This window comes from Alternaria viburni (assembly GCF_023758015.1).
Source record: "Alternaria viburni strain BMP 2772 chromosome Unknown scaffold_3, whole genome shotgun sequence".
Taxonomy (NCBI): domain Eukaryota; kingdom Fungi; phylum Ascomycota; class Dothideomycetes; order Pleosporales; family Pleosporaceae; genus Alternaria; species Alternaria viburni.
The window spans coordinates 941,605-958,862 of NW_026055772.1; the positions used below are offsets into that span (position 1 = coordinate 941,605).

At 53.1% G+C, this 17,258-nt stretch overlaps 6 protein-coding genes across 6 annotated transcripts; 2 read left to right on the forward strand and 4 right to left on the reverse strand.

Moving 5' to 3' along the window:
• Nucleotides 1-3,837: 3,837 nt before the first annotated feature.
• On the reverse strand, nucleotides 3,838-5,829 carry J4E79_001939 (uncharacterized protein; the record flags this gene model as incomplete). Its single annotated transcript, XM_049350843.1, has 1 exon — nucleotides 3,838-5,829. One exon carries the CDS (start codon nucleotides 5,827-5,829, stop codon nucleotides 3,838-3,840), a length of 1,992 nt encoding a protein of 663 aa, XP_049214682.1.
• A 1,034-nt stretch (nucleotides 5,830-6,863) lies between these two features.
• J4E79_001940 (uncharacterized protein) lies at nucleotides 6,864-7,304 on the reverse strand (the record flags this gene model as incomplete). Its single annotated transcript, XM_049350844.1, has 2 exons — nucleotides 6,864-6,976; nucleotides 7,040-7,304. The coding sequence occupies 2 exons, from the start codon at nucleotides 7,302-7,304 to the stop codon at nucleotides 6,864-6,866; spliced, it is 378 nt and encodes a 125-aa protein (XP_049214683.1).
• A 961-nt stretch (nucleotides 7,305-8,265) lies between these two features.
• On the reverse strand, nucleotides 8,266-10,455 carry J4E79_001941 (uncharacterized protein; the record flags this gene model as incomplete). Its single annotated transcript, XM_049350845.1, has 1 exon — nucleotides 8,266-10,455. The coding sequence occupies one exon, from the start codon at nucleotides 10,453-10,455 to the stop codon at nucleotides 8,266-8,268; it is 2,190 nt and encodes a 729-aa protein (XP_049214684.1).
• A 2,559-nt stretch (nucleotides 10,456-13,014) lies between these two features.
• Nucleotides 13,015-13,875, forward strand: J4E79_001942 (uncharacterized protein; the record flags this gene model as incomplete). The annotated part of the gene is made up of 1 exon (XM_049350846.1): nucleotides 13,015-13,875. The coding sequence occupies one exon, from the start codon at nucleotides 13,015-13,017 to the stop codon at nucleotides 13,873-13,875; it is 861 nt and encodes a 286-aa protein (XP_049214685.1).
• A 217-nt stretch (nucleotides 13,876-14,092) lies between these two features.
• On the reverse strand, nucleotides 14,093-14,978 carry J4E79_001943 (uncharacterized protein; the record flags this gene model as incomplete). The annotated part of the gene is made up of 3 exons (XM_049350847.1): nucleotides 14,093-14,402; nucleotides 14,453-14,863; nucleotides 14,914-14,978. 3 exons carry the CDS (start codon nucleotides 14,976-14,978, stop codon nucleotides 14,093-14,095), a joined length of 786 nt encoding a protein of 261 aa, XP_049214686.1.
• A 221-nt stretch (nucleotides 14,979-15,199) lies between these two features.
• Nucleotides 15,200-16,914, forward strand: J4E79_001944 (uncharacterized protein; the record flags this gene model as incomplete). Its single annotated transcript, XM_049350848.1, has 3 exons — nucleotides 15,200-15,278; nucleotides 15,431-15,738; nucleotides 15,784-16,914. The coding sequence occupies 3 exons, from the start codon at nucleotides 15,200-15,202 to the stop codon at nucleotides 16,912-16,914; spliced, it is 1,518 nt and encodes a 505-aa protein (XP_049214687.1).
• Nucleotides 16,915-17,258: the final 344 nt, after the last annotated feature.

Sequence of the window (17,258 nt, forward strand, 5' to 3'; positions counted from 1 at the left end):
TTCAGTGCCGTTGCTATCTGGATAGAACTGAGAGTACAGGACCTGATACCTAGGTATTTAAGTAACACATGGTAGAGTAGTTGTCCTACAAACCACAACCGCCCTCTTTCAATCACATTGTTACGTGGTTCGATGTTTGAAGCACATTACTTAGTAAGATCAGTAACCACCGTTATCGACTTACCAACCCACCAACGTACACACCCAAAGTCCATCGCGAAAAGACTTCAAATTCGAGCGCGAGCCGAAAAGATCACACAAGCAAGATCAGTAAACGCAATGCCACGGACGAAAAGCCGAGGCTAACCCAATTAGTCTATCCAGCTTCTCGCTTAGCTACCTAGGTACCGTGCCAAAAGGGCCAATGCCTCGGACCAGAGATCTAGTACAGCGAATATAATAGACTGTATCTCTAGCATGTGCAGTCGCATGGAAAATCCGCTTGTTGCACTTACATAGGTAACTCGCAAGGCTGACACGTCGTATTGCGCCCTCTGACGTCACATCCATCCATTGCCCAACATCTCGGAAGGTAAATCAGAGTTCAGAACGCATCTCGTATGTGGCCAGTGGTGAAGCATGCGTATGCTACCGAAGGAGACACCCCACTTTGCCTGCGACAACAGAGAAAGGTAAACCTATACACATGAGAGTGTCATGTTGGTGAGTGCGCTGGTACTGGTGACACGGAGTTAACGTCAATCCTCCTTTCATTCCCACGCAATGGCAGCGACCGGTGAGGATAGCAATACAGTAAGCACGGGGATATATTCAGAAGATGAGGCTGAGTAGAGCATTGGCGTTGCAGGATAGGCACTCTACCTAGGTCCCTAGGCAGACCACAGCTGGGCATGAACCAAGATGCGGCCCGCTCGCTTCCGCTCGGCCCCCACGACCCAACACGCGGTGAATGCTCGAGATGCATTTCCCTACCTGGCGAATGTCTGGCGCGGCGGGGGCGCAGTTCGAGCGGGAACTGGAAAGTGTGGCGGTGTTTCTGGTCCGAGATAAGATCATAAGTAGGCAGGTAACAATTAAAACCCCATGCGCGTTCAGATACTTTGCGATACCATCTCAATGCGACATTAGATTCACTATTCACATGCCATGTATGCATCTCGATATAGGGAAGACCGATCAAGTGTGGATGTCGGTCCTCGGGGGATCCAGCTATTCGAAAGGTGCGAGTTAGGCGCGTGGCTATGACGTCATTGTAACCTCGCAATTGCCACTAACCAGCGTAGGGAGCCTACGGTCGAGCAAAACAGCGACTACGGCATTGATGCTATCCATGAATCACGTACTGGTTCAACTAAACCGGAGAGCTTTGCCACGAGCAATGGAAACGAATCGCACGACGACGACTTCTTGCTTTTAACACGATCCGCGGTGTTTCAGCCTCGGCGGCTGTCCAGGCGACCATTTCTGACAGGATGGCGACCCGGAGCAGTCTTGTCGCTCGTAGGAGCGATAACAATCACCATCTTCAACCTCGTCGTCACGATATGGGTATGGAAGAACCCTGAAAACATCATTGAAGGAACCATCGGAACATTGAGCATTGGTAACTGCGGACGGACAAGAAGATTAAACGTCAGAATTCATCTACTCGTTAACATCCTCAGCACACTACTGTTATGCGCAAGCAACTATTGCATGCAGGTCCTCAGCGCCCCCAATAGGGTAGAGCTTGACCGGGCTCATGCGAAACGAGTATGGCTGCACATCGGGGTACCAAACTTGCGCAACTTCAGACACATTGGACGCAGTAGATTAGCCGTCTGGCTTCTACTGCTCTGCACCTCTGTGCCACTCCACCTGTTTTTCAATTCAGTGGTCTTCGCCAAACTTCAGGCCAACAACTACGCGGTCCTTCCTATCACAGATGATTGGTTCCATGGAGCGCCATATGACACGTCCAACTTTAAGAACCTCACGAAAGACGTTACCGAGGAAATGGTGCTAGAGATGGACAAATATCGGCCCAATCTTTCTGATGTCGTCTATCTAAGAAAGGACGGCACGATGCCGAGATACAAGAATATCAGCACGTCGGATTGCTTTACCCAGTACGACAACCATTACGTCTCTGGAATGGGTAACGTTTATCTGGTGCAAGACTACCCTACAGTGTGGCGGAATAACACAACGTGGCAATTGTGGCGTAATCCCAACACGTCGTATTTTGTTTGGGATAACATTAATTCCCCGTCAGATCGTATAGACCGGAAATCACCGCACAAACTCGACCTTACGCCTACAACGCAGAGACTACCCGAAATAGCCTCACCAGAGGTTTATCCATCGAACACGTGGCGCTGTCCTTCCCATGTAGTCAAGGGCTGCGATGTTCGGAGTCGCTATGAAGTGCCGCACAATCGGTCAGATTGGCGACCTTACGGCAATCGAATCAATCATTGCATAGTCGAGCAAGTCGAAGAATTCTGTAAACTACAGTTCAGCTTCTCTATCGCACTGGCTGTCATACTTTCAAACATTGTCAAGGTGGCCTGTATAGCTGCGACGCTCTTCATCTGTGGAGACCATGCTCCTCTCGTTACGGTGGGCGATGTAGTGGCGACATATCTCGATGAGCCAGATCCGACAACCCGCAATCGCTGTCTATATTCCAGACAGCTTATCGAGTCTCTTTGGGAAAAAGAGGGTAAGCCCCAACAACCAGCGCGGAAATCCATTCCCCAAAGATACAATGCAAAAGAGGAGAGGTGGAGGAAGGCTCCTAGTGAGAGCAGATGGATCTGGACATACGCAACGTGAGTCAGCAGACCTTAACCCACGATCTAAGCTTATCATGCCCGGGACAGTTATTTTGCCGTCTTCGTTTTCGGCATTCCAAGTCTTTACTATTCTCTCGTGGGTATGCCCTCGGACCCACGCGAACTATGGCAAATCGGTTTTGGCACCGTAAACGGCGCCAACCTGTTCAGCTCCAACCTTCCGCTCGTAGGTAGTATTATGCTTGCAAACACACCACAAGTACTACTGTCCTACTTTTACCTAGCCTTTAACGCTCTTTACACGAATATGCTTGTCGCACACAAATAGGCCTCGTATCTGAACGAGCGCAAACCCCTTCGGGTCACCTCTCCGCGTGGAGGACAGCGAGATACCCATTGGCTTAACGTGCCGTTTCGATATGCGATCCCCATGACGATTATCTCTGGCCTCTTCCATTGGCTCGCTTCCCAGAGTGTCTTCATGGTCCGCATTTCCATCACGGATCAAACGCGTCAACCTGTGAATCAGATCTCGACAGTCGGATATTCGCCAATGGCCATAATCTTGACACTTGTCATCGCGACCATCATCGCAGGTTTCGGGGCAGTGCTCTCGTGCTTCAAATACCCTGCTGGTATTCCTCTGGCTGCAAGCTGCTCCGTGGCTATTAGCGCTGCATGCCATCCTCCTATGGTGGACCAAGATGCGAGTCTGCGGCCTGTGCAGTGGGGTGCTTCTACACATTCGGGGTGGGACAGCTATCGCCAGGAGACAGTTGGTCATTGTAGCTTCTCGAGCTTGCCAGTTGAGTTACCAATATCTGGACGGCTGTATGCATAGGTTGGCGAAAATGCTTCCAAAGTTATTCATGCGGGGACTTCGGGAAGGACAAAGGGGTTGGGTTGGGTGAGCGACGCGCTGACATCGGCCCACTTTTGCGCGTTCTGGGGCATCGCCGGACTATGCCTAATTAGGCTAGCGGATGAATCACATTAACTACTGCCGACCCGCGCGAAGTTGCATCAAATCGTCTCTTCAACACCAGTTTGGTAGCCCCACAGTCATCATCTTCAATTTCCCACTCCATTGTTGTGAGCGCTACGTACTACTGCGACCATCTCGAACAATGATCTGCGAGATCTTCTCTGCTAATGCATAAATGGTGCTCTGAGGATGGCCAGGTGGCAGGAAAGGGAAAATACTAGCGTCCACAACACGAAGCCCATCTACCCCAAAGACCTTGGCTTCAGAGTCGACGACGTCCATCTCATCGACTCGCTCGCGAACACCATCTCTGAGTACGCTCTTGCCCATTCGGCAGGTCGAAGAGGCGTGCCATACTGTGATCGCGCTGTCTCGGATGACTGCAAGGATCTGTTCGTCGCTGTCCTTGTCGAGGCCTGGGTACGCTTCACTACCCATGTATTCCAGTTGTGATGCGACTTCTTTAGTCGCAAAGACTTCGCGCATCCTACGGTACCAGGCGATAGCGAGCTCCTGATCGGCTGGATCAGACAGCCAGTTCGGGTTGATGGCCGGCGCAGCGAGCGGATTTGCCGATTTGAGTGTAATGTTGCCTCGCGACAGCGGTGCCACCATGGCTCCAAGGATACTGACATACTTCTTGCCGTTCAGAGGCTGTTGCGCCAGGGGATAACGGAAATTGCCTGCGTACGCGTCGGCAGCGATGTATTCCACCTCGGGCCAGTCGTCAGGAAAGGTTTCCAGGGCATCCAGTGTGCTTTGGCTGAGTTTGTCGCGAATGCCTTCCACCTTCGACAGTTTTTCCCAGCCCAATATGTCGGCCGCATAGGTGAGTAGACCCTTGGCTTTCGTTGTGTACTCAACAAGCGCATTGACCAATTCCAGAGGTCTGAGAAGTATGGAACCTACAGTCTTGAACTTGACGGAGTATGAAGGACCAAATAGAACGTGATCCCACATGTTCTGACCAACACCAGGGGCTGAAACGATCTGGTCAATACCATGCTCTGAAAGCTGATCAGTCGGACCAACGCCCGAGAGCATGAGTAGTTGAGGAGACTGAAGCGTTCCTGCACTCACTATCACCTCGCGACGAGCCTTTATGGTGTACTTTGCCAGCCCAACAAGGGCTGACACCTCGACTCCGTTTGCTTTAGGCCTGGCAGAAGATTTGTCGAACAAGATTCGCCGAGCTTGTGTATGGGTGAACACCTTGAGATTGCGTGAGGCCTCGGAATTGGCTTGTACGGCATGTATATAAGCAACCGACGAGCTTCGCGTCTGATCGCGGGACCGAATGGTACTCTGCGACCATTGGTACCCGAGCAACTTTCCGTTGTTGAAGTCTGTGTTCTCCTGGATACCGAAGGCGTTGAAAGCCTTCTCGAGGTAAGATGCCCAGATCGAAATCCAGTTTCCGTAGCCAACCTGCACAGGCCCACCGCTATTTGAAAAGCTGGATGCATCGTAAGTGGTCGTGATGTTATCAAGCGACCGCTCTCCGGGGGCAGTGAAGGTCACTGCTTTGTTGAAGAATGGGGTAAGGTTTGCCATGGTATAGCTCTGGTCATCAACCGCATCGGCCCACATCTGATAGCTTGCCGTGGTCCCGCGGTGGTAAACCATGAAGTTCAAAGCACTGCTCCCACCCAAGCATTTGCCGCGAGCATAGTGGATTCGGCGATTGTTCAGCTGCGGTTGTGGCTCCGTGGCAAAACCCCAGTCTGTCGTCGGTACCATGTCGGCAAGGCTCGCTCCGACTCCAAAGAAGGATCCTGCTGGTGTGGTGCCCAAGACCGGCTTCGCGATCTCGTAAAAGCCTCCAGCTTCGATTATAGCAACGCTGAAACCTGCCTCGGCTAGTCTTACGCCAACACCAGCACCTGCCGTCCCTCCTCCAACAACGACATAGTCGAAGGTTTGCTCGCCGCCTAGTATTCCGCCGATAGCACCAAGTGTACCATCAATCAATCCATCCCCCTGAAGACCGGATCCAATGGTCTCGAGAATGGGGTCGAGAATGGGGTTGCCGGTTTGTGCGAGTGTTGATGCGACAAGAGAAAACAAGGCTGCTCGCCGTGTAAGAAGTCGCGAAAGCGGCGCCATGGTAGTGGAATGAAAGAACTCCTCCGCGGACACGGTCTATGGGGGAACCAGTTATTAACATTTTACCCACATTTGACGTGCGCCATCTACGTTCTCTAGTCGTTCGGCCGTGCATGAAACTTAATTTTCACTGTCGACTAGGTAAAGCGAGTTGTTGTACGGTCACCCTCGGCGCTGTGGGCAGCGAGTCACGCTGATTTCCCCCTGGACCCATGTGCGAATCAGGGCCGTCCCTAGCGCGTGCTTTATTCTAGCAAGCGCCACACGACTAGAAGCTGGCTCCATGTCTATCGCATGGAGAAATACACGACTATGGAGGAGATTTGTTCATGGGAACATTGGAAAGACGTGCAGCGAAACTGTGACTATTGGCTCTTCATGATGCCGTCTGTATCGTCATGCGCGCATTCTGCTCGCGAATCTGGGTGGCAAGATCGACCCCTAGGCTCTTGCACGTGTGCGTCCCGAGGCTCTTGACGATCGCTTTTCGTCGATCTTTCTACAGAGTTGCCTTAGTCGGCAGTGCTAAGACGCCGTCCACTTCTAAAGCTAGAACTACCTCTTCGGCCCACTTGCAAGTTGAACGAACCGAAACAGACATTATGTCGGCCCGCCTCCAAGGTTTTGCGCATCATCGAGCATCGCCTAACCATGCCTAGTAAGTCCAGGAGACAAATTACATTGTTCACCTCAGGCTTGAGGGAAGTCGCTACTCGCAATCATACCGTAAGTACACCTGGGCAACCTCAATAAGCAGCCCTAACTAGGACCAGTCCGCAGTCAAGGTCAAGGTCAAAGTCAAAGGCGCAATTACCTGACACGAGGGAAAATCTGAACAGGTCTGTGGACTACAGTAACATAAAAACATGCAAAGAAGGTGAACTAACGTTGATGTAGGGTGTTCTGTTTTTCCCCAGGTTGACGCGTAATCTATTATTTCTCCACTTTCGTCATCGCACTTCTACCCAATATGCCTTCTCATGTCCCCCATCTCCTCCGCCTTCCAACACATATTCGAAATAGCCATCGCCAATCTAAGCGACACGAGCATTAACAGGAATAACAGCATGCCCACTCCTCGGAACCTCGCCCTCTCCATACACAACCTGCTGGTTCGGCTTCTCAATAGTCTGGTGGACCTTCATAGCTACAATCACATCGCACATTAGCCTCAACTTCTCTCATACATGACCATGCGACAACAACTTACTCAGACCATCGCGCTGGGGCTCAAGCGTGAAAGTGTCGGGTGTGCATTGGACGCCGTAGACCTGGCCCTTTTCAACCCATGTGCACTTGGATTCGAGACCATCGGGGTATTCTTCGTCGACGTAGACGGCGGTGATTTCGAAGGATACGACTTGTTGGCTGACGTCTTTATAAGAGCGGGTTACGTTCCAGGCGGCCTGGATGGGGTTGCTGGCGCTGACGGCGGCCGCGAGGGCGAGGGTGATGGCGGGGAGGGTGAAGTGCATTTTGGCGGTTGAAATGGGTTTGTTGGTTTGTTAGTGAGTGTCGGGTGATTCGGTCCGGACTTGAGATGAAAGCGTGGGTGGATGGCAGTGTGGTGAGGATGCTGTGGTTATATATTACGATCCCTCGTATTCCGACGTCAGAAGTATCCACGTTACTTCGTAACCTCAACGTCGAGCTCGGTGGTATGTGCGTTGTGTTGACTAACGGGTTGTCGGTACGAAGACATGGTGGGATGGGTACATGGGTACCTTTGTCAAGAGACGGTGAGGATGCGTGTTCATACTTGGCACCTGGAAGATGGCGGTCTGGTCGATTAGTCTATTGCAAGCAATGGACAATGTTAATCAAGCCCTTCGGCGAACACCAAAGAACCTGACGTGCAGCTGCAACAGATCTCTTGATGACTGGTATCATCGGGACAGTTCAAGAAAGCAAGCGACGCCATCACCGCTGCTAAGCATTCGCGGAAGATACGGATGCTGCGGGGACCTGCAGAGAGCGTTATCCCCCTCATACACATACGGTAAAGTGCGAAACATATCTGCTCATCGGATTAGTGATCAGACCCAGGCTTGATCCTTTAAATAGGACTTGTTATAGTAGCCGGCCCGATAGAACGAATGATTACTCCGGAGGGACTCTCCCGATGTCCTAATAGTAGGTCGGTCCACGGCTTAAGAGACGTTCCGGGTGCCGTATCCCGACCCACATACACACGCCACTCCCGTGACGCCACATGGCGGTGACAGCACCTTCTACTCTTCTGCAAACTCCAATGCATTGAATCGTGGTATCTGAACATGAGATGCCGGTCGTCCTTAGCAAAGTCGCGTATAAAAGATATTGTCTGATTTCGTTTCTAAACATAGTATCTACACGAATAAGTCTACACAGCAATAGCCACAAGAAGAACAAACACATGTCCACTTCCTCCCATCCACCGCCAGCTCAGCCACCTACCTAAAGACTCAGCTCCCACAAGCTCTCCTCATCGCCTTTGCCGCCACTCTTGCCAGCACTAGAAACCATAGTCATCTCCGGCTCCTTGGTCGTCGAAGACGAAGTCGGTGTAGGTTTAACGACCGTCGGGGCGGGCCAGTTAAATCCTGAAGACCAGGCTTTGGACGAAGTTGTCATCGATGCGGTACTCGAAAGAGTAGAGGAAGTAGTCATCGATGCAGTGCTCGAACGAGGGGGCCAGTTGAACCCTGAAGACCAAGCCTTAGACGAAGTAGTAGTCTTCGACAAGGTAGAAGCCGAACCAGTGCTCGAAGGCTTCGGCCAATTAAACCCAGAACTCCAAGCACTAGAGCTCGTTCCATACCACATCTCATCCACATCAACAGACACCTCCCGACCCTCCCTCGCTTCGATCTTCTGCCCTTCCTTCTCGGGCCCTACGTAATCCATCTGGTAATCGCGCTGCGCACCAGCTTCATCCGCACCCAAAAGCGCTGCCGAGTACGCCAGATACCACGTACGACTCGCGCCACCATCAAGCTGCTCGTTGAAATTGGGGTTGGCGAAGAAGTCGTATGAAGCTTGTGGGTCGAACAAGGCTTGGTTGGCCTTGAGGATGCTCTTCCATCCGCCTTGGACTTGCTCGGCGCGGCCGTTGCTGAAGTACATGTCCCATTCTTCTTGGACGAATTGCTTACGACGAGTGTACGCGGAGGAGGGGTTGAGCGGGATCATGTGAATACCCTCAATGTATTCGATGTTTCCGCCAAAGTACGTGGTGTGATCGATCTTGTTCTCGAAGAGGATGCCGGTTGCTTTGTTCTTAATGAAGCCAGCGGGTTGGTTCCTGTTGTCGGCTTCCATGAGAAAATAGTTCTTGATACTACGCGCTTGGACAGCGAGTTGCAGATTTCCTCGTGCCTCCATATTCGCGTCTTGGATGATTCGGCCCCACATCTTGAGCGCGTAGGTGGCGAAAGTGTCTTCCGAGGTGGATTCTTGGTCTTTGCCGTCGCCGGATTCGTAGAGGCCCTTTGCCCAGGAGTGACCGTGAAACCAGTCGAAGGAGCGCTGGAAGGGGAATTCCGAGTCACTTACGGGGTTTGCAAAGTCGCGGACTAGGTTGTTGACCCAGGCTTTGTTGCTACCTTCGCCAAGCCATGTAGGGTCGAGATGGCCGATGACGGCAGCGGTGTAAACGAAGTACCCGTAGTGGAAGTGATGATCATTGTATAGCGTGTTTCCAAAGTCCAGACCAAGATCTCCGGAGTAGCTGGCACGTGACACGACACCCTTCCAGACCTGATCGTAGACAAGTGGCTCGGGCTGCGTGTTGTTGACGAAAACGTTGAAAGCGTCCTTGAGGCGACCTAACCCAGCGGAGGCGTATTGGCTGTTGCCCGTCATGGTGTTCATTGTGTAGATGATGGCAGCAAACTTGGCCAGTCCTTTGCCGGAGTAGTACATGCTGTTCAGTGAGGTCTGCGGAATCATGTTCTGGCTTAGCTCAGCTATGCCAGCTTGGTTGATGAGCGCGAGGGCTTGGGCGTTCAGATTGATGTTCTCCGAGCCTCCAGCTGCGCTGGGGTTCTTGGCCCATGGGGCAAAACCAATACTGTCGGGCAGATCGTTCTCCACCATTGTCATCTTGTCGGAAACAATAGCTCGTGCAAAGCCCTTCGTCGTGGTGACTAGTGTGATGTCTTTCAAGGCGGCCGCAGTTTGTTGGTCGAACGACTCGACATGATGAGGTAGCGCGTACATCAGCAACGGCCGCTCCGTTGCACCGCCTTTGGCCCAACTTATTGTATAACTCCCGAAAGCCCCGTTGACGTTCCCGGATATAGTGCCATTGACTGGGTATACACCGGCGCTATTGTCAAATATGCCCTCTACTGCCGTGCCTGATGGATTCTTCGTGACTTGGATCTTACCGACAAAATCGGAAGGGCCGGTGATGGTCTCACTATTCTCTAACACGAAGGGAGGTGTACCAACAGACCCGTCCGAAGTGGCATAGAGAAGCCAGTGCGACCCATCGTTGAGTACGATCCGATACTTGTGCGTGATACCATTGATCAGCGCAACGTATTCCAGGGACAAGAAGAAAACAGTGGTCTTGATGACTGGTGTTGCTCTGTCGTAAACGGCTGTCATCATGCCCATGCCCTGAACAACAGGAAGAGACATCATGATGCGGGTACCCTGGAGGTTGTTTGGTCGCAAGTTCACATATGTGGAGAAGGCCCCCAAACGTGAAAGGGAGAGATATGTATCCGCCTTTAGTTCTTTTGCGGACAGTATGATGTGTTGGATACCGAGCGGTGAGATGAAGAATCGAGTGTCATCAGCATTTGGAACAAAAGCAAATCTGTCCCGAGTTGTGTGACTAATGGCAATACCTGAGATGGGTAGAAGTTCATGTCAGTATGCGCCTGACATCTGCGTATGTTTTTACGTACCGTTTGGACCACCATCGTTTCGGCGAGCCCACGAGAGAGAGTAAGGGTGTGTCCAGGTCGGGAAAGATTGGCTGCCAAGGAAGAAGTTGGCATAAAACTTGTTCGTCTGGGCCGGCACGTCTCTGTCGTCGATGTTCTGTCTCTGAACGGGGTGGTCTGCTCTGGAAGGGATAGCCGACGGAATCACTGCGCTCGCAATAGATTGGAAGATGTTTGACGAAGCTGGATTGAAGGGCGCTGTGGGACCAGGCTCAAGAGGCGTTTCATCGGGACACAGTGGCTTGGTGGCTGTTGTAGTGCCTGGGCCATCGACTGGATCCTTCGTGAAACCACCTGAAGGCAGGCCCGTCAAAAAGCTCTAGTCATCGTCAGATTCTACGTTTTGAACCCGTTCTGTGAGATTGTAACGTACGCCGGTATTGGATGGTTCTACAGTGGGAGAGGCCGACTGCAGCGACGTAATAGCTGTGCTATAACTTGTAGTGACCGAAACGTCTGTCAAAGTGATCTCGCGAGCCGCAACTTTGGCTGGCCCTCTTCTTACTTCTCCTACCGCGGGCAGGCTGCGAACGGAAGAGGAAAGATAAAACAAGGCCAGAAGGAAAGGTGTCAGCTTCGCCATGCTGACAGCTAAAAGCGTATAAGTGCACGAGAAGTTAAGACAGGGATAGTAATCCAGACCAGGCGAAGTACGTGAATGTCCTTGAATCGTGTATGTGATGAAGGAATGTGTCGAGTGATGGACAGTGACCCGGTAAAGATTGCCTTGCTGCAGGGCGCGGCGAGCTATATAACCTGGGAAAGCAAGCCATGAGGTACAGTACTGTAGCGTCAATTACCGGGGGATGGCCATCCATATTCAGTATAGGAAGGTCGGTTTGTCCCATCTAAGACATCGACCTAAGACGTGAACGGTGGATACTCCAAACGCGGGGAGATTGCCCAAGTAAGTCCCTCGGAAAGTACATGCATTCGCCTGGTAGCACATACGGCTCTCGGGTACCTGAAGCCTCACCCCGCCGAAGGTCTCGCGACCAGTTCATCGGGTGCTTGAGCGCACAAATCGACCGTGGCGCCCGGGTCGTCCCATAATGCTCTGACTAGTAACCCTTAACATATGGCGATATACGTTCTTGCCTCAGACAATGGATCTGTGGAGTTGTGGTAGTCGATGAAAATAGGGCAGGCTGTACGGCTCAGAAGCGGTAAGAGTACACACACCGAGAAGCTACACGTTTGTCAGTAGATGCATACAGTATAGTTTCCATAAGTGTGGTATCGTGGATCCTTCGCATGACCAAACAACGTGCCCCTAACAGTTCCAGGCCTATTCGAGGGTTGGTAAGGAAGAGCCAGAGCCCGGCGCAGATCTCCTGAAGCGTTTGTGGGTGGTTCCGAATGATAGCAAGGTGCGCGCGAGGCTGACTGCTCCGACGGTAGACGTAAGACCATATATTCTTGGTAGAGGAGAAGAGGGATGGGAAGGCTGCACCTGACCTGCGTGTTTGACACAGTATTTCCCAACTCGGTGTGGTGCTTCAGCCGCATGATCATCGGAGCGAGGTATGTCGCTTGAGATGTGTGTAGAGGATGACATAGAAATTTGACCTCTTGTCAAGTAAAGTGGCGGTGCTACTTTGATTTCTCTAGTTGGGTTCAATTCGTCCAAGATGTTTAGCATCGTCGCAGCACGCTCGTGATGTAATCCTTGGTCCGGCTCGACATACCCAACAAATGCAGATGCTGCGGACAAAGCTGGGAAATTACCGGGCGCAAGAAGCGTCGAACACGAGATCTCAGACTACCGAAGCCAGCGCCGGGGTCTCGGTTGTCGGTCTCGAGACCTCGGTGGGACACGCGCCATCCGTCCCAGTGGGGATTTCTGCAGTGTGACAAGCGCACATGGTGGAGAGACGAGGCTGGTGTGCACTCATGGATATCTGGAAAGGCTTCCCCGGATGTTGCGCATGCGTTTCAGGCTTTCGCATGATGTGTGGCAAAGCCATGATGGCAGAATGGTGCAGATTGGTGTGCACATAAGGGTGGCGAAGATCACATGCAAGAAACACGTCGGAGATGCTGCCCCTTAGCCCCGTTGAGATGCACGGCCACATTGACGTCATGAGCATCGACGCCACTTCTCCAAACGATGTCACTACATCCACATACACTGTAACAACCTCCAAGCTACTCACCTACAAGCTCTACTACCTCAAATTCAAGATATCGTCTCCAGAAAAGTACCAAGAACCTCCCTCAAAGCTTCATACGACCTACACCCTCCACAATGGCAACCTCACATCCCAATGAGCCACCACCCAGCTACGAAGCCGCCATATTCGACGCCGAACCCTCCCAAGGCATCCACCGCGTCTCCACCGACGGCCCTGCAGCCCGCACCGAACGCAATGGCATCCCACCCGAGCGCCGCCGCTCCATGGAAGACGAGATGCGCGCGCTCCCTGATGGTTGGGTCCGTAGTTTCGACCCAGAAACCTCGCACCAATTCTTCGTCGACACCAAAGCCGATCCTCCACGTAGCATATGGACACATCCATACGACGACGAGCAGTATCTCAACACTTTAACTCCCGAAGAGCGTAAGAAGCACACGCGCATGCACCGAACCATGACACTGGAGGACCTCACAGCTGAGGACTCCGATGCGGAAGACCAACTCCCTCCGCGACCTACATCGAAGGGTAAAGGCGCTGCGGCGCCTGGTGAACCAACAGGCATACACAAGTTTTCACGGAAGCTGAAGGACAAGATCACGGGTCAGACACATGAGCAGCGTGAACAGTCTCGTTCTCAGCGTGCGGAGCAGGAACGGCAGGCGTATCTTCAACATCTGCGTACAAGACAGGCTCTGATACGTGCTATGGAGACGGGGCAGCCGCAGTTGCTGGGCAAGGACCGTCAGGGTAGGGATGTGTATATCGAGCCGCCTCATGGGCCGTATGCTCCGAGGGGAGCTTATGGATATAATCCTTATGGTGCACGCCAGTTTGGAAATCCTGGTGTGAGGTATATGCGTCCTGCTGGGCCGTACGGTAGGCCGTATGGATACGGCTATGGCGGTGGTGCCGGCCTGCCCATTGCAGCTGGCTTCCTTGGTGGCGCTATGTTGGGTGGTGCGTTGTTTTAGTGAGGGAAAGCATGGAGACTTTGACGAGTACCCTGTTTTGTACATGAAATATCCCTAGTAACGATTAACGAATAACAATGATTGCATCATCCTCTTTCTGCTCGTGAATAAGCATGTAGTCTATCATGGTATAGTCCAAATTGCTGAGGCGAAAACATGGGGTATCATATTGCAACTCCTAGCCTAACTTCAAATCACATTCTTAACCATCTCCTGATCACCTCAAACCAGATATATCTCTCGACATGGAAGTAACACGATCCTCAAGCTCCTTCTTCTTCTTCTCAAGTTGACGTGTCTCCTCTTCCTCTCGCCGAAGGTCTTCCTCGGTCAGCACGACTGCTGGCTCAGGCTCCTCTTCGAGCTCATCCATATCCTCCTCCGCGTAGTCACCCCGTGAGCGGTTCAGCTTGCCGAGCTGAGCTTGTTGTTCGGCAAGTCGGTTTTCGTAGTATTCTAGCGAGGCGGAGACTTGGGCGTGTCGTTGGCGCATGGCTGCGATTTTGTCGTGGACGCCTGGGATGGGGCTGTCTATGGTCAGTTGGGGATTACATGCCTGATGTTGATTGAGACGTACTAGACTCCAAGAAGCTTCTCAGCTCCTTCTAATAGAGATTCTACGTCAATCTCGTTCTTGTTGCTGCCGTTGTACATTCTGTAGCCGAGACCTGAGCCCGCTCCTCCTCCACCGCCTCGACGTATCCTCTCTACTAGCTCATTGCCGAGAACTGCTGCTACAGCCGTGTTACGTCTGGGTGCTCTGACAGCATTTGCACCGCCGCCGCCTGTGCTGGTGCTGCCGCCTCCATTGGGGTTGAAGATGGTGTTGCGCCTGTTGGTAGACGGAGCTGGTTCGGCATGCTTCGGAGCTGCTGGTGGCGGAGGGACGGAGAATAGCGCGCGTTCGTGAAGTTCGGTGTCTCGAATCAAGCTCGTGATATCGTGGTTTTGCAGTAACGCGTTGGTGAAGATCTTGGGCGGGGCGAACCTGAGGGTGTTCAGTCGGAAGCTATCGAGGGTGAAGGACGGGAGACGCACGGCAACTCTGCGATTGACGCTGCGCAGAGCGAGATTTGCTCTAGGTGTGCATCCAGAAGTGCCATGGTGCACACAAATTGTATACAGAAAGTATGCTGGGGTGACGCGGGGGTCAACAAGGCGCGTCGGTGCTCGATAACTATTCCCCGATGTTCCGCCGCGCTGGCGTCAGTGAAGCTGGGAGCTCAACCTCCGCAAAGCATCAACACCACCCTCACCACCCACCACTCCCCCCATAAACACCCGCACCTTCCGTCCCTCCACCTCCACGTCAAGAGCGACCATCATGGCGGACAGCATGGAAGGCGTCGTCGTCGAGGGCGAGCAGCCCAAAACCGAGAACGTCGAGCAGAAGGCGATTGCTGGTAAGTAGTCAACATGCCTTTTACCTCAAAGTGCCCCTGTACCAACTGCACCACCTCGTGGCCGGTCCGCAAGATGTGCCCCAATCACATCATCGCCACTGAGGTCGCAGCGTGCAAGTATCTGTACCAGCGTGCTGATCCGACGACGACAGACATCCGCAGCAACTTTGTCCTCCTCGAGCGAGCCGTCGCCCAGTTCGATACCCGCTTCACTCTACGCGCCCTCCGCTCCATATCGTCGCTCCGCAAGAGGCTCACCGACCGCGTACTATGCTCCGTCATCATCCTGACGTACTCGCCCAACAACGCCACGGCGCGCAACTTCATCGAGTACATTGGCATGGACGGCGAGGCGATACAGAGCGTCGTCTCCCAGTACAAGGAGGAGGTGCAACTTAACAAGAACAACACCAAGGAGCCCCTGCCCGAGGTGGACGTATACATAGCCATTCTGATACAGGTATGTCTGGTGACGGCAGCAATGGTGCATCTCTAACAGGCGCAGGTATATCTCTACGATCAGAAGGAGTTTGAAGAGGGCGCCGAATTCGCCGAGACGCTGGTAGACAAGATCCGAGAGCTCAACAGGCGGACGCTGGACTCGTTAGCAGCCAAGGCCTACTTCTACTTCTCCCTCTTCCACGAGGAGATGGATCCCAAGCCCCCGTCCAAGCAGTCGCCCGTCATCAACATCCGTGGGAAGCTGCTCGCCGCTCTCCGAAGCGCCGTGCTCAGGAAAGACCCCGACACGCAGGCGTCCGTCACCACCTTGCTGCTCCGAAACTACCTCTCGACCGCCGACATCACACAAGCCGACCTCCTCGTTGCGCAGACACAATTCCCACCGAACGCCCCCAACAACCAGGTCGCGAGGTACCTGTACTACCTTGGTCGCATACGGGCTATCCAGCTGTCTTACACCGAGGCACACGAGCATCTGATCAGCGCCACCCGCAAGTCGCCTTCTGCCCATTGCGCAACTGGCTTCTACCAGGCCTCAATGAAGCTCCTGGTAGTCGTTGAGCTGCTGATGGGTGATATCCCCGAGCGCGATGTCTTTAGCCAGCCCCGTCTGGAGCGTGCCATGGAGCCCTACTTCCGCCTGGTCCAGGCAGTCCGTGTCGGTGACCTACAGGGCTTCCTGAAGGTTGTACAGACATCCTCATCCGTCTTCCACCGCGACGGCACCTACACCCTCATCCTTCGCCTTCGCCAAAACGTCATCAAGACCGGCATTCGCATGTTGTCGCTTTCGTACTCGCGCATCTCGCTCCGTGACATTTGCATCCGCCTTGGTCTTGAGAGCGAGGAGTCCGCCGAGTACATTGTTGCCAAGGCTATCCGCGACGGAGTCATAGAGGCTTCAATTGACCACGAGAAGGGTTTCATGCAGACCAAGGTCGCTGGCGACATCTATGCAACCCGCGAGCCTGGTGAGGCATTCCACGAGCGCATTCGGGCGTGCCTGACCCTGCACGACGAGTGCGTCAAGGCCATGCGCTACCCCATGAACCAACATCGTCTAGAGCTCAAGAACGCTCAGGAGGCACGCGAGAGAGAACGCGAGTTGGCCAAGGAGATTCAAGATGGCGACATTGACGAGGACGACGCGGCTGGAGACTTTGAGGGCTTGTAGAGGCATTACAGCTTGGACGATTATTTCGTGAGCGTGTAAGATAGCCGCATGTGGGCTGGCATTGATAGAAGTTCCCGACAATGTGGGACCAACATCTTAATGATGCATGAATAGACCAGATCCGAGACGTCATGACACACTATCCACCCACCAGTGACATGTGACAGTGCAGATGCTACAAGAGTCGCTAATCTGACGGACGGATCCATGCAGCGCATCCACGCGAGTGCTAGGCCAGTTGCAGCAAGATTCCGTGAAAGCTCCCCGCAGCTTGATCCAAGGCTCAACGCTCCCGCCCCACAGCAGCTCAGCTTCCCAACGTCACCACGCGACTGCCCGCGCGT